This window comes from Cinclus cinclus, chromosome 5 (assembly GCF_963662255.1).
Source record: "Cinclus cinclus chromosome 5, bCinCin1.1, whole genome shotgun sequence".
NCBI classification, from domain to species: Eukaryota; Metazoa; Chordata; class Aves; order Passeriformes; family Cinclidae; genus Cinclus; species Cinclus cinclus.
The window spans coordinates 50,565,257-50,590,412 of record NC_085050.1 but is presented as its reverse complement, the minus strand read 5'-3'; the positions used below and the strand labels follow the sequence as shown (position 1 = coordinate 50,590,412).

Sequence of the window (25,156 nt, the reverse complement as noted above, 5' to 3'; positions counted from 1 at the left end):
AGGAGCCAGTTGTTTTCCAATTTCAGGTATTGCTTTTTATTTTGCTTGTTTGTTTTGTTTTGGTTTTTTTTCTGTTTAATGGCTGCTTTTCCGGTAGTGGAATGTAATTGGTTCCATGTTCATACTATGGATATATTCCAAAATTAATTTTTTGTTTTAAGTTTTAAATTTTGTCATTAATTTTATGGGAATTTTGGCTTTTTCTTGCTTTTAACAATAGACAATATTGAAGAGTAAGCTACAACCAGGTTTACATTATTAGTCTTTCGTGTCTTCAGTTTTTGATTTCGATATATTCTAAGGTTGAGGCCAATGTTGATAAAGTATTTATAAAATGTATTCAAATTTGGGCATAATTTGTACTATATGAGAAGTCTCGATTTATTATAGTTTGCCACTTTGGGGACACTTCCACACTACTTGTTTTTGAGGAAAGAAGTAGAATAGTATCTGTTTTTTACAGTGAGGGTATTTCAGCTACTTTGAAGATGGCAGCAGGTAGTGCTTTCAGTTGAAAAAAAAAGATGGGCAACTCTCTTAATCAGCAGGTAGAATGATGAGAAATTAAACACCTCTCATGTGTTGATGTGTAATCTAATGAATAACTGTACAGCTTAAGTCTTTCATTTCAAGATTTAGTTCCACTGAGTGGAGGAAGAGGGTTTTTGAGTGGTTCAGAATATCTTGCAAGAAACACAGCAGTCCCTGGAGGTCTGAGATAAAGCAGTTTCCCTTAGCTAAACAAGCAGGTAACTTCAGGAAGACTTTTCCAGAATGTAACTGGAATGTAACTGAATGTAACTACACCATACCTGTTTTTCAAAACAAGGGAAAGGAGCTCATTAGGCAGTTGTATGAATTGACTTTTAAGTTTCAGTTGCTCTTTGGGACATTTTCTCATAAGCAGGTCAGAATATATCTGCAATGAGCTATGATCTGGTTTTTAAGATATATTATTTCTGGTTTTCTTTCCAATTTTTAGTTTGTGTATCACCAGTAAGAGTTGGTTGGTTTAGATTTTTTTTTGTGTTAGGGTGACAGGATAGTAGAGGGCAAAGAAAATAGCGTAAAGGTTAAAAAATAAGAAAAAAGAAAAAAAGAAAATTGTAACCTTTGGTTGTTGAAGTTCTCATATTTTTAATGTGTTCTGTATTTTATAGTAAAGGGTGGATCTTACTTTTTTTTTCTTAATGTGCCCTTTTTAGCATAGTTTTATCACTATGCTCTATGGCTTCCTGTGCTTGTTCCTGCAGCAGTTCACTTCAGCCTGTTGCCTTTTTATATTAGCATCGGAAATACCTATTCCTTCGTGTCGTTGTTACAATGCTAGCTGTACAGAAATTTATTTGACAAGTGGGAAAATTGTAATCATGTAACTTCATTTCCAGATCTTCAGTTCATTAGCCAACTTGGCTAAAATCTATAAAATGTACCAATTCTATTCACTTTGAAGTTTTAGTAGCATTTCTGTTGTTGTTGGCAAAGTTTCCACTGTTAGTATTGTGTTCCCCTGAGAGAATTTGTAGCTTGCAAGAAATCTTACTGGTATGCAGACAGTAATATCCCAGGCTTTGTTTTATGCTGTGTTCTGCCATAATAGTTTTATGTCTGTTTCCATTTGACATCTCAATTAGTAACTTATTGTATCTGTTTTCCTTTTTGAAACTGTTTTCAGTCTGCCCATGAAAACAAAATTATTTTCTTGTTAGCGGACATTAATTTGAATATAAAAATTAATTTAGTTGACCTGGAGAGTTTTTTCTGGTCTTTGTTCTAAGAGAGTTTCTTTATTTTGAAAGAAAAAATCCATTGTGGATTAGTGGAAGGTGTGATGGCCATAATTCTCTCACATCTTTGAGTGAAACAGTGTGTGTAAAACAGACTGTGATTGTATTGCATTGCAAAGAAGGCAGGATGTTGGTTCATGCATCCCATTTGCAAGATACCCCATGCATCATCTGGTTATTATGCCTCTCTCCAGCTTTATGAATTTTACTTCGGGAGTTTTTAAATACACTGTTCCTTTTAAATACACTATTCCTGAATAATTGTAGTTAGTTTTCTGGGTTTTTTTACTATATTAAAATTTATTAAAAATCTATTAAAATTTATTAAAATATATTCCTGTGGAGATTTGAGTTATTTATAACGTAAGATCAGATATAAAATGTTTGTTGATTTTTAGAGTGCAGCAGAGGTAGTATGTAAATCTTGGCACACATGTGATTGTAGCAGTTCACCTTTTGGTTATTTCTAATCTCTTTTGTCTTCAGCATGACTTTTGTTGCATATTCCAACAGGGAATATTTGTATGTTCAAACCAGATCATCGTGTTATAATAGTCTTGGAATAAAATAGGAGGTTTTCTGCCAATTTGATATGAGAAAAGGCATTTTTTGATTTTGATAAAGTTTAGGAGCCAATACATGTGCCTGGATTGCCATTTTCATACCAATTCTTTCATTTGTTGCAATTCATGGACAAATTCAAAAGAATTAAATCGCCTCACAGGGATTAAATCACCATTGCTTGTAAAGATATTTTCTTCCCACCTGTTACCAGTTTTCTTGATTTACAGATGAGGTAGCTGTTAGTACAGCTTCTTTCCTCATTTAGATATTGAGGGGGGGGAGGGAAAAAGGACTGTCTGCTGCAGATATGAGTGATTGTAACTGTTTTTCATCCTTCTGTTGCCACTGTTTGAGCTCTTGTGTTTAGACATAAATGTTGCTGAGAAGGAAGATAGGCAGGCCAGATTTGGTAGCTTTCAAAAAATTAAGGCTGTACACAAGGCATATCTACTTTCTGGAACATTAGTGAAACACTAGTAAATGAGGGTTAGACATAAAAGAAGGTTGGACAGCATTTATTTGTGCTCTTTGCTGGTCTCTTGTGTTCCCTGCTTCTTTGTTATCTGTGTGCTGGCCCTTCCATTTCACTGGATGCAAAATCAAACAAACAAAATTGCTGCTGAAATAACTCTGAAGGTGTAAACCAGTAGTAAAATTTATTTTTATCTGAGATAAATAAATATACTAATGAATTATGAGTTTTAAAAGTAAAATAACAGTAAATTCTTAATATATGCACAACCACAATGTATGAAGTATTCAGTATATTCTGAACAAATTTATTTAAAAGTTTTGGAATTTTTGTGGGATCATCAGTTTTCTTGGTCTCAATAAAATTTGATACACGCTTACTATATATTTTTTCAGTTAAGCCCAGAGTACAGTGTTTTCCTGTCCAGTCTTTTCCCTTTTATTTCCTTCCACATCCTTCCTGCTCCCCCCATGTATTCATACCTTTCTTTCTGAGAAGGTAGATTTGGGGTTTTTTCTGTTCAATGAAGGAAGAATACATTTTCTGCCACTGGGAAGAAGATTAGCTTTTCTTCCAAAATACAGCTGTCAGACATCAGATTCTGTTTAACATTGCTTTTTGTTTGAGCTTTGTGTTATTAGGTGGGAGCCCAGGTTTTCACTTAGCAAATTTTCTTATTCAGCTATTGATTTGAGAACTGCTTGACGTGGTAAGAGATAATAGTGTTATTGCATTAAGAAGTCATTAATTTTAGACTGGTTTTTGTCTAGGTTTTTATCCCGTTTTTTGGTAAAGATGGCAGCCAACAATGCAGTGCTGAACAGACTGGAGCAGAAGGGTGCAGAGGCTGATCAAGTTATTGAGTACCTCAAGCAACAAGTTGCCCTCCTCAAGGAAAAAGCCAGTAAGGATTTACCTAACTTATGCTAAACCTATTAACCAGATGGTTAACAGTAAATGCACATAGGAGAAAATGAGAATGCTTGGTGGTGTCAGCCTTTAATGCATGTTTCAAGTTCTCAAAGATAAACTTTGTAACAGTAGCACCACTTCACTGTCCTCTGGTTTGTGGGGTTTTATTTTGTTTTGGTGGGGGTTTTTTTGAAGCTGCTTATTCTGAAATAGAAGGGGTATGGAAGAGTTATGGATTTCCACACAAATTACAGAAGTTGGATAGGACGTTATTCCATTTGAAGGAAATAAGGGAGTTGGAAAGAATATGAGACTATGCCTTATCCTGAATTTATTAGTGTTTTTTCGCAGCTGTGGCATTCTCTCAAGAGTGTCAAACCTTCAACTTTGATATTTTGTGCTTAACTGTATCAGTGAATAAAGGTGCTCTGTATTACAAACATTGTCAAAATTTTGCTTGTGATTCTGTTTAGGGGACTGAGAAGATAATATATTGAAAGACAACTTGATTATATAAGCGTTGTAAAAATTGCTGTTTCAACAAGAAAATAATTCCCAAGTATTTCTGATTGTATACTCCTTGAAAGTTTTCATTTTTGTGCTGTTTGGCTCACCATATTTCACTTTTCTTTAAAAACAAACCACTTTGTCCAAAGTGATGAATGCTAGTTACTGAAACCTATTTTTTTTAAATGTGTCTGCTCTAGTCTTGCAAGCATCTCTCCGAGAAGAGAAGAAGCTCCGTGTAGAAAATGCTAAGCTGAAGAAAGAAATTGAAGGGCTGAAACAGGAGCTGATTCAGGCTGAAATTCGAAATGGAGGTGGGAAAAAAAGTGCTATTCTCACACAACATAGATGTAGTTAGTACAAAACTATCTTAATTCTTCTTGATTTTTATCATTCTGTATGTGACTGTGGTATTTCTTACAAATTCTGGATTTTCCCTGGTTCCATGCCTATGACAAGTTACTTGATTCCAACATTTTAATAAACTGCAGGCCTGACAGATCCATATATTAAACTTAATCAGACATGGGTCTAGTTCTTTGTATTTTTTTGTTGAGTGTCTTTCATAGTAAGCCGTGAACCTCACTGATGACAATGACTCCTTGTAATACTGTAGAAATTGCTGCATGTCATTCAAGAAGAGTAACTACTTTTGAGTATTTAAACTAGCATGATTGAAAAATCACTGTGGAAAAATCAAGCCATGGTGCAAACAGGGACTTACTAGGAAAGCTGTGGTAATGTGAATTTTGAAACAATGTGTTCTGAATTTATGATTCCATGCTTTAGACCAGCTTTCTACTGGACTTCTTTCTTTGCTCTCCTCTATGTAATTCTATTCAGCTTGTACCATCATTATATACTTATATTAAAAAAGAAAAGAGCAGAAAAAAATCCCCAGAACTGAAGTGTTTCAGATACACTGTGTTGTCTTTTAAAATTATTGCCAAAAATCCTCTTCTACCCTCAGCAGTTATTGCTATTAGCCCATGCTATCAGTATTGTGAAGTGTTTAAGATAGTATCTAGTGTATCTCAATGCTAGCATTTAACTGTACTGAATGTTTTACTGGTATAAAAGCACATTCAGTCTTCAAAAAGATTAACATGTTGTGAATACAGAGAAATCTTTTTCTCCTTTGGACAGCAATAAAGCCTTTTCGTGTGGTTCTGCTTTAGGGCTAATTTAGGAGGAAACTTCTGAATTGGGTTTCTCTAGGAAACAGATTTAAGCACATTTGTTTTTAACTGCTTCAGGAAAATATTTTTTTGGAGAGAAGTGGAAAAAAAAACTTTATTTAACAGGCAGAGCATTTTCTAGCTGAACAATACTAAACAGCAAAACTTTGTGCTGCTTTGAAGAGATGACAGATTTAGAAGAGTTCCTTCTGTGGGTTGCATCCCAGCTTATTTAGTTTGTTCTCAGTCCCTGTGGTGCTGGGAAATGCCATGGCTCAGGCCAGGCCTGGTGGACTACAGGTGCAAGCAGCCAGTGCTCTTCTGGGTTTTTAGTTCAGAGCAAGTTCAAATAATTCCAGGAAAAAGAAAAAAATACACAGTCCAGGGAGCTTCTTTGCCTCAGCTAGCCAGAAACTAACCAAGAGCAAAGGAGAGCTCTCTCCTGATGTCCACTGCAGACAGCACAGTCTGTGTGAAGGATGTGGGGGAGCAAGTGCAGTCTCTGATAACAAACTCTGCACCTCTTCTGCCCCCCTTCACTCCTGGAACCAGTCTTAAAGCTGCAGAACTCAATATCCAACACCAACAGAACAGACGACTGGGGATGCAAGCATCATAAAGTCACCCCAAGACACATGTACTAAACCAAACCATTGGTTATATTTCTCTGTTGTCTGTTAGTCTGTAGCAGTTCTTGACAGGTGTAGGATATTTTACAGAATCTGATGTGCTTGGTCCAGGATGGCAAAGGAAATGCTTGATGTGCGTCTTCCTTCAGGTAGCTAGTTCATCTAAATGGTAGTAGGATTAAATTCAGGTCTTTTCTTTTGCAGGAAATAGGTGTTTGTTAGCCTTGAAAGGATTAAGTAGTTGAACACAGAAATTAGATTGATACGGAAGATCAAAAATATCATAAGATATTTTTTCAAAAACCTGAGAAACAAAGACTTTCCCAAGCTAGCAAGAAAGTGGTTGTTGATACAACAAATCTCATATTCAAATGATTTCAGAAAGTTGTTATAAGAATAATAATTTGTGCAAATCACTTCCGTGTTGAAGAGGACAGCCATCAACTAACAAAGTGCAGTTCTTCAGGAAAGTTAGTAAATATCTGAAATGCAAAATAAAACATGTATGCAAAATGGAGAATTCTATTATGGTGACACCAGAAGGATTTATCACTCGTTAATGATAAAACTGCCTGGATTGAAAGGGACTTCAAAAGACCATCTCATCTATCCTTTCTTGGGCAAGGGAACCTTGATGATACTGTCTAGTGCACTGATGATGCTTACGCAGTACACTTACTGAGTTAAAAGCCTTGAGGAGATTCCTGAAGAGCAGAATGTAGAAGAGAGGTGATTCTTACACTTTTATCTGGTAAGATTGAAAGTGCAATGTCCAGAATTCTGTATCAGCCGTTTAAAAAGAGCTGTTGAAGGTAATGTGGAGAATTTAGGGAAGGGAAGTGAGAAATCAGCAGATCATGTTAGGGCTGCAGGTAATTTTGTTTTATTCAGGCTCAGTTTCTTAAGTTAATCATAAAAGTTGAGGAATTATCTGAATACTCGATAACAATGATTTTAAATGATAACTCATTTATGGAATAGTCTTCAGTATGTCAAGAGCTAGTTGCTATAAACTGAAACTAAACAAATGGGAAATAGGGAATTGGTAGAAAAAATAAGTAGATGTTGAAATCAACTACAAAAAGAGGTGTTGTTGGCTTATATATTTTCTTGCACAGCATTTTTTTGCATTTAAAAAAATGTGTACCCATACACTTTGTTTTAATTGATCATAATAAACAAATATAAATTGAGTTCTGAAACATGTTTTGTAATGTGGTTCACTACTCAGCAGTTGTGGTTTAGAGTATTAAGCAAAATTTTCAGTTCTCTCTGCTTTTTCGTTTATTTTGTACACTTAAAAATGTCAGTGTTCAAAGTTCTGATGCTGACCCTTACTTTTGTTGTTTTGATTTTAGTCAAGCAGGTTGCAGTTCCTCCTGGTACAACCCTTTCTACAGCTTCATTTTCAGATGATGTTCCACAACCTACAGCAGTTACAGCATCTTCGAGTTCCAAAGATCAAATTAAAGGTGAAAATGAAGAAAAGAAAAAGAAGGAAAAAGTAGAAAAAAAAGGTAGTTCACTTTTCTTACCTCTGATAGAGTGTTGAGGTATTTAATTTCTTCAAGTGCTTTTGCATTATTTTGAGCACAAAAAAACACTTTCATACAGCTACAATAGGAAGAGTCGTGTGCTAGCTCTTAAATCTTGAAAGTACTTGAAGCTAATGAGTGCTGTCAGGTAAGATACAGATTCTTCCTTGCATGGTATACATGCCAAATTCTGTTAAATGTGACTGCACTTCCTCATTTAAAAAACCACCACCAACAAAAAAACAAGGCATGTCTGTTGGACATCTGCTTTCATGCAGGTGTATCTTGTAACTGAAACCTATGTTTTGCAATCATTCTCTTAAGCAGATTATTATTAATTTGCTGTGATTAGATTTGTACAGATTTTCAGAATTTGGATATTGTGATAGCACACTGTCTCTCTTATTTTTCTGGTGAGCTGTACAGAGACGTATAAGTTGTTTTATATTTTTTATGTATTTTAGCCTTTGACACAGTAATATTCCACAGAACTGTAAATAAAAAAGCAGAAGCCACGTGTCATATCAGGCAATTAATCTTTTTCCTCAAGTATTCAGTGGGTACAGAGCAAGTATTCAGTTGGTAAGGAAAAATAAAACCTTTCTATATATGATAAGGGGAAGTACTATACAAGTAGCTTAAATTCAGTCAGGCAAACACAGATCACAGAATATTCTGAGTTGAAAGGGACCCACAAGGATCACCAAGTCCACCTCTTAAGGGAATGGCCCATACAGGAGCTGAACCTACAAGTTTGGTGTTACTAGCACCACTCTCTGTCCAACTCAGCTCATCTCACATGGAAAGCAGTGTTAGACTTTTGCCTTCTGCTGAAATATAGCACGAACATTAAATAGTAGCCCTGCACAGGCTATTTCTCTGGAGTTCAGGATTTGTTGAAGGTATTGCATTTAACAGTTTAAGTAACCAATATGTAAAATTTGTTTTTAAGTCTAGAAATTGATAAAAATTATGGGCTGTCTCAAATCCCTTTGCTTTCTGTCACCTATGTAATCTCTTTCCTCTCTGGTTATTCTCATATTCTTTGTTCTACTTCTTGCAAACCTCATCTGTGTGATTTCTCTGAATATTAGTTCTGGACCAACTCTGACACAGGCCAGAGAAAAGCATTTTTGTCCTTAGGCTGTGGCATTGAAATGGATATTTTCTTTGTATCTGGGTATATACACGTCATGTACACATTTTCTGTGTTCTCTTTTGAGGAAAGATTTCATTTCTCTTGTAGAGAAATCTCATGGAGAAGAGTGCAAAATTATACAAAGGATAAACTTTGAAATTATCTTAGATATTATATGTTAGCTATTTTGATTGGGATTTTTTTTCCAGTTTCTCTTATATTATTGTATATATGACTGTTTTTATCAATCAAATTGTCAATTACATTAAAAAACCCAGTCATAATCACTAGAGCTTTACATTCATCATAAATGAACAAATATTTTTGAAGAGCTGTTGCTTATATTAAAAAAGGACTGCCTTTTTATTATTGCATGTATCATTTAATTTCAGGCCTGTACTAGAACAATGATGAATTGTATGTTGTGTCCACTTTTCCTTTTTTGCTCCCTTAAGAAGGGAGTTTAGTTTACATTAATGTGTAAGTTATCTTGGATGAAAGAATAGCAGAATATGCTTATTTAAAGTAAGCACATCTTAGACTTTATTAATCTCCCAGAGATTATAGCTGTTAAACAAGTCTTGAATGTCTCCTAAACAGCACAGTCTTATCTACAAACTGTAGATGTAACTTGCTCATCTTGAAAGGAATATTGCATATTTTATGATTCTGTGATTTAAATAAGCAGTTGAGTGTGGGGAGTTGCTTCACTGTTGTTTTATACTATACAGTCTGCACAGGTGATGATCATGGGGTAAGACACCACACCAGGGGAAGTCTTGTAAGCCATGAGCATTTTCATGCACTGTTGTGTTTGGGAAGTGCAGAACATTGGCTAAGGTCATCTTGAAGGGTTGCATTGCAGCTGTGACAGTGCAGCTGCAGTGACTTAAAAGCTTCTGACTGTACAATGCTGATAAGGACTTGTAAGTAACACCTAAGTTACATGTAAGTAACCTGGACTGCAGTTCCCTAGTTTCCTTTTGCTGCTGAAACACCATGGCAAGGCTTATTGATAATTGCTAATTATTCAAATGAGATGATCAGGCTTATTGATGTGACCTTTGTCAGAGTATGTGTGTCACTTACACACATTAGCTGCACTTAAATTTAGGATGACTTTATAAACTGGAGGTGGCAATTAGTTGAGGTAATGAATGTATATTGAAGCATGTATGATGATTCATCACTGGAAACTGGTAACAGAGGTACTAACGCTTTACTCTTGTGTTGTGCACAGAATTATGTTTATTTCTGAGACTGTATTTCTGAGCTCACTTTTCCCTTGCAGTAGTCCTATACATTAGTTGTGCTTTTTTTAATGTTTATTTCATGAACAGTATGTTCTCTTAATAGGTGAAAAGAAGGAGAAGAAACAGCAGCCAGCTGCTGGAAGTAGCAATGCAAAACCTGTAGATGTTTCTTGTCTGGATCTTCGTGTTGGCTGTATTATTACTGCTGAAAAGCATCCAGATGCAGACACTCTGTATGTTGAGCAAGTGGATGTTGGTGAAGCAAGCCCAAGGACTGTTGTCAGCGGTTTAGTGAAACATGTTCCTCTGGATAAGGTATTGACAAAATTATTTACTGGTAGTTTTTCCTTTCCTAAAGTATCTTAAGGCATTCATCTGTTTATAGGATATGTTTTTATTCTACTAAAAGATTTGTACAGTAATGAAAACAAAAATAAAATGCAGATGGAAGTAATGCCTAACAACATTTGCCAGAAACCAGAGAAGTACCCTTATCCCAAATCAGTTTCTGATTGCAGTGCTTCTATCCTGAGATCTTATTCCAATTCCTCTGCCATTGGTACACATTGGATTCCTAAACTAAACAGATGCTAATCTTCCTTAGGTTTCCTAATATGTAGAGAAATGTAGGGAAATCATAATAACTTTTTTTGGTATGATCCAAACTTTTTAAACCTTTGCTTTCCAATTCTCTTTTATAGCCTGTTGAAATATTTGGCATGAAGTAAAGCAGAGAGCATGTAAATTAAACTTAGCTGGCAATAAATAGCTTAAGCAACAGTGGAATATAAAATGCATATTTTTACTTCCTTGTGCAGAATAGAATCTGTGTCTATGCTTTTCTATTTGATATTCTTTGGTATTTGACACAGATGGCTTATGGGTGCCTTTAAACAACCTAGGACTTCAAGATTCAGTTTTCCTTTCACACCTTTTCTAGAGGGTGGGAGGAATTGACTGAAGGCTGCTCCTAAATTCAAATGTAAGCTTGGCATTTAAAATAGTGTTGTGTAGAGCAACTGCAAAATGGATCATGAAGGAATTGATCTTAGTCTGGAAAAAACTCCACTTTCTTAAATGGCTTTTAAATCCTTATTTGCACACTGTGCCCATGGTAAGACTGCAAGCATGGAAAACAATTAAAATCATGATTGTTGGTTTTATGCTACACAAAGTTACTGAACCAAAAAAAAAAAAAACCAGAAACAAACTGAATACAATAACTATTCTGCACTGATCACATCACCTGATGGTGTCCACTTACTGGATTTGCACTGGGCAAAATCTCAACTTGCTTGCTTTTAGCAGTCTGCTTCAAGAAAGCATGTAGAATAAAACATCTTAAAAGCCATTCTAAATAGACTTACAAACATGAAGTGTATAGAATGAAATGGCAGCAGGAGTCTTTTCTCTTTAGCCTTTCTGAGTAGAAAAATAAGCTGAAGTACTCTATAAAGAGAATTAGGGATCATCCTTGCATGTTCTTTAAGAACGTTTTTGTTTGCGTGTCTGTTTTCGGTTTTGGCAAGTCTCTATTAGGACAGTAAATTCTTAGGGGCAAGCTTCCATCTTTGTGTTTTTTGAAGTGTTCAAAAATGTGAAGGCCTGGCATGTGTCTGCTGCCATATATTGAAATAAAAATATATACTACAGATCAAGGACCATAGCCATAAATTTATTCACGAAAATTTCAGCTGTTCATGATTTTGGTGTTTGATGTGGTAATTTAGCAGTGTTTGAGGCTGTAGGATTTGTATCATCTGATTTTACTTTTGGTTAGGAAACACAGTATGTATCTTCACTAACATTTCAGTATGCAGTGCAAGTTATTTATGGGTGTGAAAACTTCTGGCATGCCTGCTTTATATGTGAAATGCTGTGGTTTTTTTCACATGGTGGTGAAGCCATATCAGAAGTTGCACTCTTCATTGTCATGGGCAGTTGTGTCACAAGTAACAGGGATATGGAAGGATCTTGGCATGTTGTGGACCATGCCATTGCAGAGCTCTTTTGGCAGCTGGGGACAATTGGGGAAATTTCTGAAGTGTCAAAAGGAATTGACAGTTTTCCTGCCACTGCATTTGACTTTTTGAAGTGGATCTCTGAGTGTTCCTAGTGTCAATACCTGTGATCAGGCAATTGTTCTTGGAATTCAGCCAATTCTCCAGTTCTCAAAAAATTCACTTTTTGTCACCTCCTCCTCTTTAACCTAAGAGAACCTTATGTCAGTGATCAGAAGTGAAGAACAGGAATGCAGGGAATATATCTTAAACTTTACAAGAAAAGAAAAGGCCACCATCATCCTCCAGAAGTGCCATTCTCCAGCCATTGGTTGGAAGAGGGTACACTATAGTTACAACTGTTAGGAATGATATACTCTGGTTTTTGTAGCAGAAACTTTTTCTTCCACTTAGATGCCTTGAAATTTTTTCTTTTTAGATCATTGTGATGTCCACCCAGTAATTAGCATACCATTCATTAATTGTTATTCAGTGCTAGATAATGCTACAAACTTGCATTTTAGTCACTGACATGTTACAACCATTTTTTGTGTTTTGCACTACTTATTTCCATAGCAATAACTTGAGAAATTTTTGGTCAACGGACTGGCTTGAAACTTATGCAACATAACTTTTTCTTATCAGCTGCTTCATTTTGGCTATTTATATTTTTACTTTTGAAGGTGTTCTCCTTGGAAAATATGCGGTGTTTGAAAGAGTTGACTGTATGAGTTTTATTAATTATTAAACCTGCAGGTTTTGTTCAAAGTTTGTACTGTGATGCACAAAGACCAAAATCTAGAAATATGAAATATATAATGTGTATTTAGTAGCATGGGAATTAAGGTCTCTTTACTTTGTCTCTTAGGAATGTTCAGAGTTTAATTTTTATTCAGTTTGAAAATGTGGTTTTAGAGTCTAAAGTGTGGCAGTTTTTCTGAACAAAGAATATTTTCTCTGGTTTTCTATTGTAAGTTTTAAATAAAACAACAAAGGGAGAAACATAGATTTAAAGGTTTTTGCTAATAGGTTCAGTGCACAGTATATACTGCCATTTTCAGTGGTTAAAAAAAATAAAAACTCGAGGCACTTAGGTTAACTAAAATAAAATTTAAGGTTCAAGTGATCTCATTATGTAAACGACCTCTAGGCTTCCAGGATACAGTTTGAAATTTTTACCTATGGGCCCAATTTGTAGACTGGTTTTGTTGTTATTTTTAGTATTATCACCATTAAATTATTATCATCAGTAAATACTGCTATATTGAAAGTGGACTAAAGTGGTGGTCTGTAATAAAGAAGATGGAATGCAAGTGAAATACTTCACCTGGATTATTTTTACTTCACCTGAGTTTTCTAAATTGCATATTTTATATTTCCATGATAAATATGTCACATTTCAGCAATTAATCCCTTATTCACAGCCAGCTCTTAATGGGTTTAAATGTTATTTTACTGGTGTCCAGGGATTAAAATTGTGAATCTTTTGCTATGTGCTTCTCTTACACTTCACTTTCTGTGGTAAGATCTTATCACTGTAATTCTTTCATTATAATGAAATAATGGGAGTCCCCCAAACCAGATGGCATTTTAAGTACTCGCATCCTTTTGTTTTCCTCCCACAAGATGCAGAATCGGATGGCAATACTACTCTGTAACTTGAAACCTGCAAAGATGAGAGGAGTAGTATCTCAAGCAATGGTGATGTGTGCCAGCTCCCCAGAAAAGGTGGAAATTCTGGCTCCTCCACCTGGAGCAGTACCTGGGGACAGAATCACTTTTCAAGGTTTTCCTGGTAAGTAGGTATTTGGGAAAATGATAGAAACAGGTATGCCAAGGTAACTTCAGTGTTGAAGCTCATAAAACAGCTTTCTTTAAAGCTGACTGCATTTTTTGTTGAATTTTTCTGAATTAATTCTATTTTTTATTGCCATGCTAATGTTGTGTAAATTGTGTAAAGTATTGAAAATACTTTATTGTCTGTCAAAAAATTGCAACTTGATAAAGTTGTATAGACCTTCCACGTAAAAATACCCCATTCCTTTAAGTCTCAGTAAGTATGTTAGTTTTGAAATATAAGGATAAACATATTTGTACTTAGCAAATTACAAGAAGCAAATGTAAAGCACCTTTCACAGTGTCTCAGTGTGATGAAATATTAAGATCCTAATTCTAGCTCTTCCCTTTAATGAAAGTGTCAGAACTTTGGGTAGATTTTTTTTTTTTTAAGGGAGAAGGGATAGAGGGGGTAGAAGGGTTTGGAAGTCTCCTATTCATGAGAGGAGCCCATAATATTCAAAACACCAGGGTTTTTTTGTTTGTTTGTCTGGGACAAAATGTCTTTTTAGGTTGCCAAAGTCAGTCAGTCGTATGCCAACTCATTATTCTCAGTCTGATAGGGATGCAGTCTGATCAGCATCCTCTGTTGCTGTATTTGTTAGCGCTGTTATTTTGTTATTTTTATAATGGCTATGAGTATTTTCACGAGGAAGTGCTGGTTCATTATGATCCCAGTAAAAAGGCAATCGTACTCTAAAGTACCATTTATAATGCTGTTTATTGGAGCTGAGTCCGAAAAGAGAGACTAGTGTAAGTAACCTTACATGGCACAGAGGATGGGAATGCATCTGCAGCATGCTGTGCAGTCCTTTTGTCCATAAGGACAGCTTCTTCTCTTTCCATTGTTTGAGTTATTGCTGTATTTTTTTTACTCATTGTGGCTGTCAATCATAAAGGAAGTTCGTGTGATAACTTGGTGCTGCCCTGTTCAGGAACACACAGGTGGCTCAGTTGCTGGTGCCAGATGGGAGCTGCCTGTAGACTCCTGTCTTACTAACAGCTGCCTCGGTTTATCCTGCACCCTAGGAATTTTTATACATATATATATATATATGTATATATATATATGTATACTTCTCAAAAGTGAAACTGTGATGCTTTAAAAGAAAGATATATTTTGGTTAGAAAATGATAAAGGAAGCAATGCTCTATGTAGGTGCTTTATGAAATGGAAAAATAGCTCAGCTTCCTGTGATTTAATGCTCTAATTGAAAATACTTTAAAATAATACTGTGTTTTAAAAAGAAATCAGTCTGACAACATTTTGGTTTTTTTCAGTTTTAGTTTCCTGTATTGAAAATATACCAAGCTTGCTAGTTGAGATGCAGAATTCATTAGCTATACTGCAATCTTAACTGCTTCAGCAATTGCATTGACTAATTTGTGGGAATACTCACTTATGGCTTCTAGTCATTCTCACATACAGTGGGTAAAGATGGATTAAATGTTGGACCTTTTTTACCTGTGAGAATCACAGGTAACAAATACATTCACACTTCATTCTGTTGCTGTGGAAATTAATGTGCAGTCAGGCACCAAGAGTGCATCAAGTTGTAGAAGAAACACTTCAGTGCATAAGTCCTGGAAAATTATGTAGAAGTTCACCCCTCAAAAATGTCCTATGCCCAGGATTAGGGGTTTGTTTGGGGTTTTTTTTTTTTTTTGTTTGCTTTTGTCTGAGATGCAGCATTCCTCCAAAATTATATCTCAAGTTGCTTCATATACCTGGCATTTGAAAATGTGAGAGCTGGTAGTAATTATTTTCTATTCACCAGCATATCTGTTCTTGCACATGACTAATGAAGTGCATTCTGTCAAAATAATTGAATTATTTGACTCCAGGTGTTTGGTTTTTTTTACAGTGGCAAAAAGCTTTTCCTAGAGAAAATCTGTTATAGAAATATTTGTTCTAAAGTTATTCCCAGGTGTTATGGTATGCAGACTCCATGTTGACATTTTGATCCTTAAAAGATACAGAACAAGCTAAAGGTGGTATGCAAGTTGTTCTAGTTCTGAAGTTATGACTTGCAACCAGTGAGATAATGGTTTTGTGTGGATTATATCAGTTTCCTTCTGGTGGAGAGTCAATGACATGGGTCTCTGATAAGTGCCAAATGAAGGTTTTTCCAGCCTGTTTGCAAGGTGTATATATCAAGGGCTATAGAGTGTAGTCTGAAATGTAGCACTGTTTTCTAATGCTTCATAAAGAGCTACTTGGAAAATTTTGTAGGTATGAGATTTAATCTAATCATCGACTTTGAAAATTTCCCTAATGCGTAATAGCACAGAGTGAACTATCTCCTTGCATAAAACTTACTTCAAATAAATCTTAGACTTGTGATTTTAGTATCTTGAGTAGTAAGGTGCAAGAAAAAGCATTGGTAGATGGAGGCCTACAAAATCACGGTGACATCTGCTTCTGTAAATTTATTTGTTGGGTACTTGTCTTTTCAATGTTGCTGTTTTAAACTAAGGGGGAAACTCACTGGAGACTTGAAAACTGTTTCTCGCCTTTCAATGGGGTTGAACATCTATGTTCTACTCACCTTTTTGTGTTGAAACCTTCCGCTTCTTAGCTGCTGCTGTCTCCTCAAGGACCATCTGCAACTTGCCTGATGCTGTTACCAGGAGGATAGACTCCTTGTTGTGTCAGATGTCATTTCATTTCACTGCTTAATTGCAACCATTTATATTCTGATCAATTTTTTGTTTTAAAAAGTAATTGTAAAGCATAAAGATTCATTTGGAATCCTGAAGTTAAAATAGAAAGGACATCTGGGTCTTATTTAAGTTTGAAATATGAAAGTCTGTGAAGTAACAGAAGCACCACCAGCAACAATAAAGCAGTTCTAAAATGCACACAGCTGTCTATCAAGCAGCTTGGAATTGAGCTATTTTAAAGTCTTCTCTCTCCATTATACAAAATATTCATGAGAAACAGACTAATTTTCTTCGGCCATTTTAGTCAAAGTAAACAAATTTTATCTTGTCTCAAAGTAATTAATTATTTTTTCTGTAGCAACTGGAGTGTTTACCTAGAACCATCTGGAGTGTTACAGAGAAGTGATTTGATAAGGAATGCTGTTGCCTGGAGTACTGTTCTGTTCTGTTTATTTACTTGATGTCTTTGCCCTCAGTGGAATTTTTAGCACTGTTTTATACTCCAGTCTATGAATCTTCAGGGTCTCTTGAGCCTTCTTTGCACTGAGAACTTTATCAAATTTTTATCCATCTTCACTGGTAAAGGTCTGATTTTTAAACCATAGAAGAGTTGTTCTATCTTGAGTGTGTAAGTTCTATAACCTCCAACACAGTAATTGCCTTAAGACAACAGTAATACTTGAAGATTTACAGCTAACTGTGAAGTCTCTTTTCTGATAGCAGTATCAGATGCTTTGATGCCATGGGAACCAAAAAATCTGTTACTTCAATTATATAATTAAATTATCATTTAAGTCTAAGAATCACTAGCAATTTAGTAAATTGCTACCTCTTTAAAAGAATAAAAAGTGGTAAAGCTGGAGTGCAGTGGTTAGCCTGTAGTTAGCAGATTTCTTTAATCAAAGCTTGAGTGTATGGATGCTTTCCTTCAGCTGCATAGTTACAATCCACTGTGGGGTAAGTAGCATTAAGTGAAGTCACACATCACTGTGTCCTTTTGCCCCTTGCAGGGCTGAGATATCTTCCTTCAGTATTTGTTGAGCTGTTGCAAAGAGGAGAGGTTTCTTGCTTATAATGAAAACGGCTTTGTAATATAAAAGCTGTAAGATGGAATGACATGTTTAACAAAATTGGGACCTCTTATTTGGCCAATTTTAGGTAAAGAAAGTGGAAAGCTGATTAAACCATTAAAAGCTTCCATTTATTTTATTTATAGAAAGTCTTCTAAAGAATATTTTCTGGGAAGAAGGAATGCAGTGAGGAAAAAGACACAGGAAAATGCACAGCCTAAAACTCTGGTAGTATTTAAAATTGGTGCCTATGTTAATCTAATATGAGCTCACCACAGATCCCAAGGGAGCTTGACGCAGGATTCCAAAGAAACTTATTAACATCCAAAGTGTGTTTTTTATAATAAAAGTCAGGAGGTTTGCTTACTGAAAAAAAAAAATCATATGCTTTTTATATTTGAGGAGGGGAAGGAAAATCTACAATGGATCACTTTAAATTCTTTTTAATGATTGTATTAGTTTGTATGCATTCACTGTGGTCTAAATCCAAGTTTGCCTTTGTTCATGAACCTGAGCATTAAGCTAATTTATTTTTGTGAAAATGCACAATTAGCTCTAAACATTTAATAATTTTTATTCAATAGTGTAATTATTTAAGTAAAGTGTTTAAATTTCTTATTCTGGTTAATATTAATTATAAAGATTATATAAAGATAATTATTAATGTTATGATTTTTCTTTGAAATAACTAAATGCACTCTGGTTGTGAAATAACTTGACTGCATTATTAAATACTGCTCTGGTAAGGCTAGCTTACTTCAGAGAGAAATCTGGCCTAGTCTTCTACTGCATACATAGAAACTACAGAATTAGACCCATCTACAGATAGAAATAACCCAGTTTTGCAGGCACTGAGACTGTGAGTAAGTCTGAACTATTGAAAACATTTAAAGGAGAAAACCAATAAGGCATGAGGCAGGCTGGAATGAGAGTAGTTGATTTAACCACTGATTGGTCAGTCAGTCAGGACTTACCAAGCAGTGGTGAATTTCAACCAACTACTAGAAAAAGGTATGTTTTAAATCCCTGTAGTCTTACAGTTTTTCTTCCTGAACCTTTGGGAACACTTTGTTAGTGTAACACAAGAGTACTTGAAACTCGGCTGGCTTGAAAAGCTCCTCCTCTGAGGGGATCTCAGAGAGGATGTGATTCCTAGGATTTGGTTTTTGATTCTTGCTTGTTCTGAAACTTTTGATTCTGATAGTTTGGGCAGAATGGTGCCAGTATGGACTACAAGCAATTAAATACAGTGTAACAACAATGAAATAACATGAGATTCCTTGAGCATTTAAATGTGCAATCCTTGTGGGGTTTTTCATTTGTCTTGGCTGTGTGACACACAAGAAGTCAAAAGCACCCAATAATCTTATGATTAAATTATTTTAATGAATTTTTATAGAATCTGTATATTAGAATTAAGAGATTAAACTTACTTTACCTTTGAACAGAACAGAAAATAATAATACAGTGAATTGGCTGTCTTTTTTGATCTGTCTATTTTTATACTGATTATGTCAGTAAGCAGCAGTTAATATTTGCAGCAAGATTATTAGCTTGTTTTTCATCTGTACTTTGCATTTCACACTTATTTAAAAATAGGGAAAATATCCTTCATTATGCTATCTAATTTGTTGACAATATTTCAAAACATTAATAGAAAAAGCCTGCATTTTGTGGTCTTTAGAGATCTTTAAATAATCAGATTTGCTACTTTAGTTAGTTATTATCAATACCTCTAGGGTGTAGGTATCTTATTATGATGTATCCCTGAAAACAGGAAACTGAGGCTTGCTGAGACTGAGGCCATAATTGCTGAAACTCTAGCTAATCTCTACTGCTTCTGTTGTTTTGGGCATCAGAGCTTGTCATCAAACAATACAAAGCATAGCAGAACAGAGTTGAAACTTGGGGCTAAAATTATATGTCAGTATTCTAACTCTGAACTATATTTGTCCCAGTTCAGTACTCCTCAACTGTAACAGCATCTGCTGAATGCAGGTAATTGCTTATAAAAACATCATTGATCTCTAAACTTAAGGTGCTGACAAACCTGTCTTGATGAGCAGTGTACTTCTGTGATCCATATGTACTTAATTCTTGGGAACTCTTTTGGTCCATAGTATAAACTAACAGCAATGGTTTAATTTCCTTCTTTTACAGTACTTGTTGTCTGGTACAACCTTTTTACCTTGAAAGATCCTCATTTTCAGAGAGGTTCTGGACACATTTCCTAGACAATTCCTAAGTCCAATCAAAGTTTTCATTTTGAGAATCAAAAGGAATGTCGGGGGTTTTTTCCCTTGAAAATGTGTGCAATGATACTCTGTGGGCTGACATAGATGTGTAAGAACATAGAGCTCTTGCTGTGTGCTATGAGGTTATTCTTTGTTTTGAAACAGGAGATCCTGAGAAGGAACTTAATCCAAAGAAGAAGATTTGGGAGCAAATCCAACCTGATCTTCATACCAATGACCAGTGTGTTGCTACATACAAAGGAGTTCCGTTTGAAGTGAAAGGGAAAGGAGTGTGCAGGGCAGAAACCATGGCAAACAGCGGAATTAAATAAATAAATGTTTATTAGAAACTTTTACAGATGTTGAAATGGAAAATGATGCAAGCACAATAAAGAACATTAAATGCATGGCTAAGATCTGTTCTGTTTGACTTCTTTTCCAGAATATGTTACATCTCCAACATTTTGATAATTCACTCATTCACTAGGCCTATCATTCTTGAGGTTGTGTATTGCCAGCAGTTATTAATCACTCAGTGCTCATAACTTAATTACCAAGATTTGTTTGTGGTGGAACCACACGCAGGCAAATAAATTTTCCTGAAAGCTTGAAGGTGTAGAGCTTCCATTTAGCAAGAGCTAAAGGAAATATAGGAAAATATTGTGCCATGTTCCTTGTGTGCTAATTGCAGGACTAGCAGTTGGTTAGTGAAGACCACAACTGCCTTTCTTCTAGTCACTTTGTAATAGTTTTTCTCCTCTTCTTCCAATCAGTTTTCAGATGTATTTTAAGCCTCTGCACCTTTATTCTTGCCTGTGTTTTCTCTGTAGTCTGCAGTCAGTTGTAACTGACTGGAAGATTAAACTATGGTGGTTTATGCCCTAGGATGTACAAGTGGGCACACTTTCATGTCCCCACAACTAAGCCCTTATAATTTCATGAAGATCAAAGCTGCCACTTTGCTAGAATAGTTCTTTATCTAGTCAAATTAGGTATGTGCTTCCAAACTGATAGGTAGGACTAATAATTAATATCAGATTCCTGGAACTAATCAAAAACTAAAACCCTCAAACCCCCAAAAAATCCAAAAAGCAACCAAACAAAAAAAAAAAAAGTTGCTTCCAGGGCTCAAACAGGTATAAAATTATTTTTTTTGTTTTGTTTTGTTTTAATGTGCTTTTATGCAATGTTATATACAAAAAGTGCTTTGGTTTTTACAGAAATAGCTTCTTCAATTTTTGCAGTTAGAATTATTTCATAGTAATGTTGTACAAATAGTCATGTTGCTAGGCTATTAGCCTCAAATTAATTCTTTAAATTCCTTGCTTTCAGTAATATGAAATATTTTGGATCAGTTTACAATAACCCTTTTAAGTAGATATTTAGAAAGACTTCATGTATTTTTGCATATAATATTAAACTAAATTGTTGCTGTATAACCATTGAAACAGTAAATACTATTGTAACTACTGTAATTAAAAACAAACTTGAGCCTTTCTAAATTTTGCAGGCTTTAAACTTCATCCAATAAGTGGAGAGAAAACAAAATTACAATGATACAAAATTAAAAGGAACATGCGTAAAGAGGAGATGAACAGATTTTTTTTGAATGAGTTTTATTTGTCTGTAAACTGTTAGTTTTTCATGCATCTGGCTATAAGTAATAGTAATTAGTTCTTTTAAATGTGCTGAAGAGCATTAAGCACATGGAATCCATTTTATCTGCCTTGTAAACTTTATATCCAATCTTGTCTTATTAAATAAAATCCTTGTAGTTCAAGAACTCAGTTCTAACTAATCTTGAATCATCGCAGGGAAATACTTTTACAATAGATAAATCTTAGCTTTTAATACCAGAGAGCTCTTTTTAGAAATGGAAGTACTGAGGAAGTTCTGAAAGCTTAAAGAATTAAGAGGCCCCCTGAGTCTGAACTCATTCATTTTTATCCTTTTTTTTCCTCTCTCTTAAAATTTTATTTTATTCTTCTAGATCTGTATTCAGTGCAAACTGGAATATACAGTCTGGTGTAATGCAAAATCTCATTTGTGACTACACACATATTATGAGTGTGATTTTGGAGCTTGCTCTGATTTTGTGGTTGAACCTAAGATTCTGAATGCAGTAGTGTGAGGTACTCTGCAAGGCAAGTAGTTTGATAAGCTAAAGAGATATTTCTAATTGTGTGTTCAAGGCTGTTCAGTATGAATGTGGAGTTCTCTAGTGGATGGCTTTTACTCTTTTATTTCTATTAGGTGTTACCTACTGTAAAAAATAGACAAGTAAGCACCTTGAAGCTAATTTTATTCCTTGCTGTGTTTAAGTAGTACTTGATAATTATTTTTTTGTATAAAATTCAAGAGCTTTCTTAGTACAATATTTCTTTCCTCTTTAATTGTGCTGTTGCAGTTGTCTAGGAAAATGTATTTATGCTGTACTGAGCTCAAAAGTGACAACAGGGTACTTGAGGCACTGTGTAAGTATGTTTCCTCATTGTATCCTGCCTCTTCTGCCCTGTCTGCGTGAGTAAGTAGAACTGCAGTGAAGTCCTTCCATGTGGGCCCCAGAAGTTCCTGTAATGAAAAGCAAATCTTACCTAGTTGTCTCTTATTTCTTTTCCCCACTCCTGTTTCATACATTTAGTACATTAACAGACCAGTTACATGTATAGTTTTTTTTCTTTCCTGGCAGTAATCCAGTTCATGCTATCCAAGTTGCTGAAATTTCTGGGTCTTTTTTCACCTTTCCAAGACATTGACATCCACTTCCAGTGGAAATATGTGGTCATGCAGAACTAGTAGTTCTCTGTTCCCTGGCTACAGATGCTAACAGATTGTCTCCAGTTAGAAAATGTTCATGGTAATGTGGAAAAATGGTTATTTAGCCATGTCACACATTAGTCTGAAATCACTAGTTACTGACATATCCATATTGCTATGCTGTTTACAGCTCTTCAAAAATTTTTTTTTGAAAAACACCAAGTCACCCTTTGTTGAAAAAATAAATTATTGATTTCTATGTAACACCATCTTCAGTTCCAGCTGAGATCCATAAAACTGAACTATTCTCAGCAATTCAGGAAAAGCACAAATCAAATGCAGTACCTTAAATAATGAGACAGAGAATTTGTCTTCAACTTCTGTGATTTGTCTGATGGAGGAGAATGGAGAGAACAAGCTGCTTTTCTTTCATTAAGTACAGAAAATTCTAATAGGAATAAGGTTTAATTTACATGTGTAAATTAAATTACAACTTTGGTGCAATCCTGGTTACTCCTATATAACTATATCTCTTTTATATATAGGAGTTATATATAATTCCTATATATAACTATGTAACAAGAAGATTACCTTGGTGATAAAGGACACTGCAGTGATCTTGACTTTGTAACCTAAGTGCTAGTGTATGTAAAACCACTTTAACAGATGTCTGCCTACTTCCAAGGTAAGTGGGGCGTTAAAAAGACTTGGGTGTATTGGTAGTGATTCATCTGTTTTAGACACTAGGGATGAAAAATACCTAATGCATACAAAATTTTCCCTTAAACTGTCCAAGGAAGTCTTGAGTATACCAGTTTCAGAAAGAGAGAATACAGCTTTGATTTGCTGAGGACTCAAAATCAGTTATCTTTGTTCTGAAATTATTATCTGCAACTTGCAATTCATTAGACTGTTGTTGGAAAAAAAAATATTTCACATTTCCAGTCAACTCTTCTGTAGCTATTGTTACGTGAAGATGAAAGAGTTGCCATTAAGGCAGAAACTTCTATTTAATTTTTGGTTACCTGGATCAGCTGAACTGTGTCATTGCTTTCATCTGGACACAGAGGCAGGTCAGCCCTCAGGACCAAGAGAGCCAAGTGCAGGCCTTCTTCCCCGAACTGCTGAGCCAGGGCTGTTCTCACCGTGTCTCTGACTTGCCCTTTGCTCAGAGCACTGTGAGGGTAGCTTGGAGTGTCCAGTACTCGAACACGGAGAGCTGACTCGCAGCCATTTCTCCGTATGAGCCCCAAAATGCGGCTGCTGCGTCCGAGGCTGCAGCACGTAGTCACAGAGCTGGGGGAGAGACGGCTCTCAAAGTCTGAGCTGCCCAACAGGCTGTTCCCAGCAGCACTTTTGCCAGTCTGAGTTTTTCCAAGGACAACAAGGTTGATGGTCATCTCATGGCTGTCTGCCATCATCTGCTTTTGTCCGCAAACCTGTCAGTAAGTACAAATAACAGAAGGTACTTCAGATAACTTTGGGGGGGGGGAAAAAAGAGGCAAGAGTTTCCAATATTCAGTGTCTTTTGAGTGTTTTCCCTGCCTGAAATGTGAAAAGAGTTTTAGGAAGAAGCAAAATAGAGCTGTGGAGAGGCAACAGAGAAGGGAGGAGTTGGGAACAAACCTGGAAAACACTCTTGCCATTCTGGGAGAGTAGTAGGTTAGGAAAAGGAGGCAAACTAGGGAAGGAAGAAGAGAATGGTGACAAATAGGTGCTGCTGTTATTAAGTGACGATGTTTCAGGATGTAAGTATTTACTTATTTTAAGAAAAAGAATAATCAAGGAGAAGTAGATTTTAAGGGAGCACTTTTTCACAGCAGAGAACAGCTTAAAATATGTCTTTCATTGGCTACCACTGACGTTGAAATAGACAGTAATCTGAAGGGGCTTTCTGATACAGATAAATATCTCAATTTACAAAAAGGAGAAGAACTGAAATAGACAATCGCATGAAAATGTGGTTTTCAAAATTAAAACTGACTTATTAGCACAGTAAGTAGAACAGAAGCATAGTCTGGTGAATGAGTGAGGGAGTTGGCTCAGTATCATTTCCAGTTACTCTATTTGTTCATAAACAGGACCTCTCATTCTCTTTGTACTTTTCTGTAATCCAGTATTGGAAGGGGTTTTGGTGTGTGCTGATCATCTAACACGAAAACTTGTTATTTAAATAAATTGAGACGTGTTTCAGAAGGTAAAACTATAGTGGCAATTAGTGGATTTTAAGTTTCTGTGTGTGGTGTCTTAGCTTCAGAAAGAATTTTTTTTTTTTAAGATACAATGTTTAGGTGCTCATAGAGAGATCATAGATGATTTTAGATTGGCATTTCCTGTGATTAATTTATTTAGATTCCAGCTGTGCAGTTTAAGCTTTCTCTCTCATATTATTTCCACGCCTAAATGAATATTTTGGAATAACTTCAATACAACACCAAAGATGCAAAAGCTAGTAATATACTAATTTTTTTACAGGCAGCATTGAAAATGTACATGATAATCTTCCTTACTAAATTCACAGTGAAGCTTTTGTGGATTTTCCAATGGTCAATTTCCTTTTAAGAAAGACATCTTATGAAATGGTTGTCTTCAGTTATTCATCAGTCTAGACATGACTGGT

At 35.4% G+C, this 25,156-nt stretch overlaps 2 protein-coding genes across 4 annotated transcripts in view; one reads left to right on the top strand and one right to left on the bottom strand.

The window, feature by feature from the left end:
• Window positions 1-20,193, top strand: part of AIMP1 (aminoacyl tRNA synthetase complex interacting multifunctional protein 1) — a 33,398-nt gene extending 13,205 nt beyond the window's left edge. For all 3 annotated transcript variants that reach the window (XM_062493793.1, XM_062493796.1, XM_062493794.1), the window contains exons 2-7: window positions 3,594-3,727; window positions 4,443-4,556; window positions 7,408-7,566; window positions 10,079-10,290; window positions 13,602-13,770; window positions 19,945-20,193. In XM_062493793.1, the coding sequence (XP_062349777.1) occupies window positions 3,594-3,727; window positions 4,443-4,556; window positions 7,408-7,566; window positions 10,079-10,290; window positions 13,602-13,770; window positions 19,945-20,111 (955 nt within the window). In that variant the 3' untranslated portion in view covers window positions 20,112-20,193. The remainder of the gene's footprint in view (window positions 1-3,593; window positions 3,728-4,442; window positions 4,557-7,407; window positions 7,567-10,078; window positions 10,291-13,601; window positions 13,771-19,944) is intronic.
• Window positions 20,194-22,080: 1,887 nt separating this feature from the next.
• On the bottom strand, window positions 22,081-23,954 carry GIMD1 (GIMAP family P-loop NTPase domain containing 1). Its single transcript, XM_062493792.1, has 2 exons — window positions 23,562-23,954; window positions 22,081-22,350 (listed from the first exon to the last, which is right to left on the bottom strand). The coding sequence occupies exons 1-2, from the start codon at window positions 23,952-23,954 to the stop codon at window positions 22,081-22,083; spliced, it is 663 nt and encodes a 220-aa protein (XP_062349776.1).
• Window positions 23,955-25,156: the final 1,202 nt, after the last annotated feature.

Coding starts and splice junctions, on each gene's coding strand:
- GIMD1 (XM_062493792.1), bottom strand. CDS start 23,954: ATGGCAGACAGCCATGAGATGACCATCAACCTTGTTGTCCTTGGAAAA. Junction 22,351..23,561: donor ACACAGTTCAGCTGATCCAG/GTAACCAAAAAT, acceptor TTTTCATTACAG/GAACTTCTGGGGCCCACATG.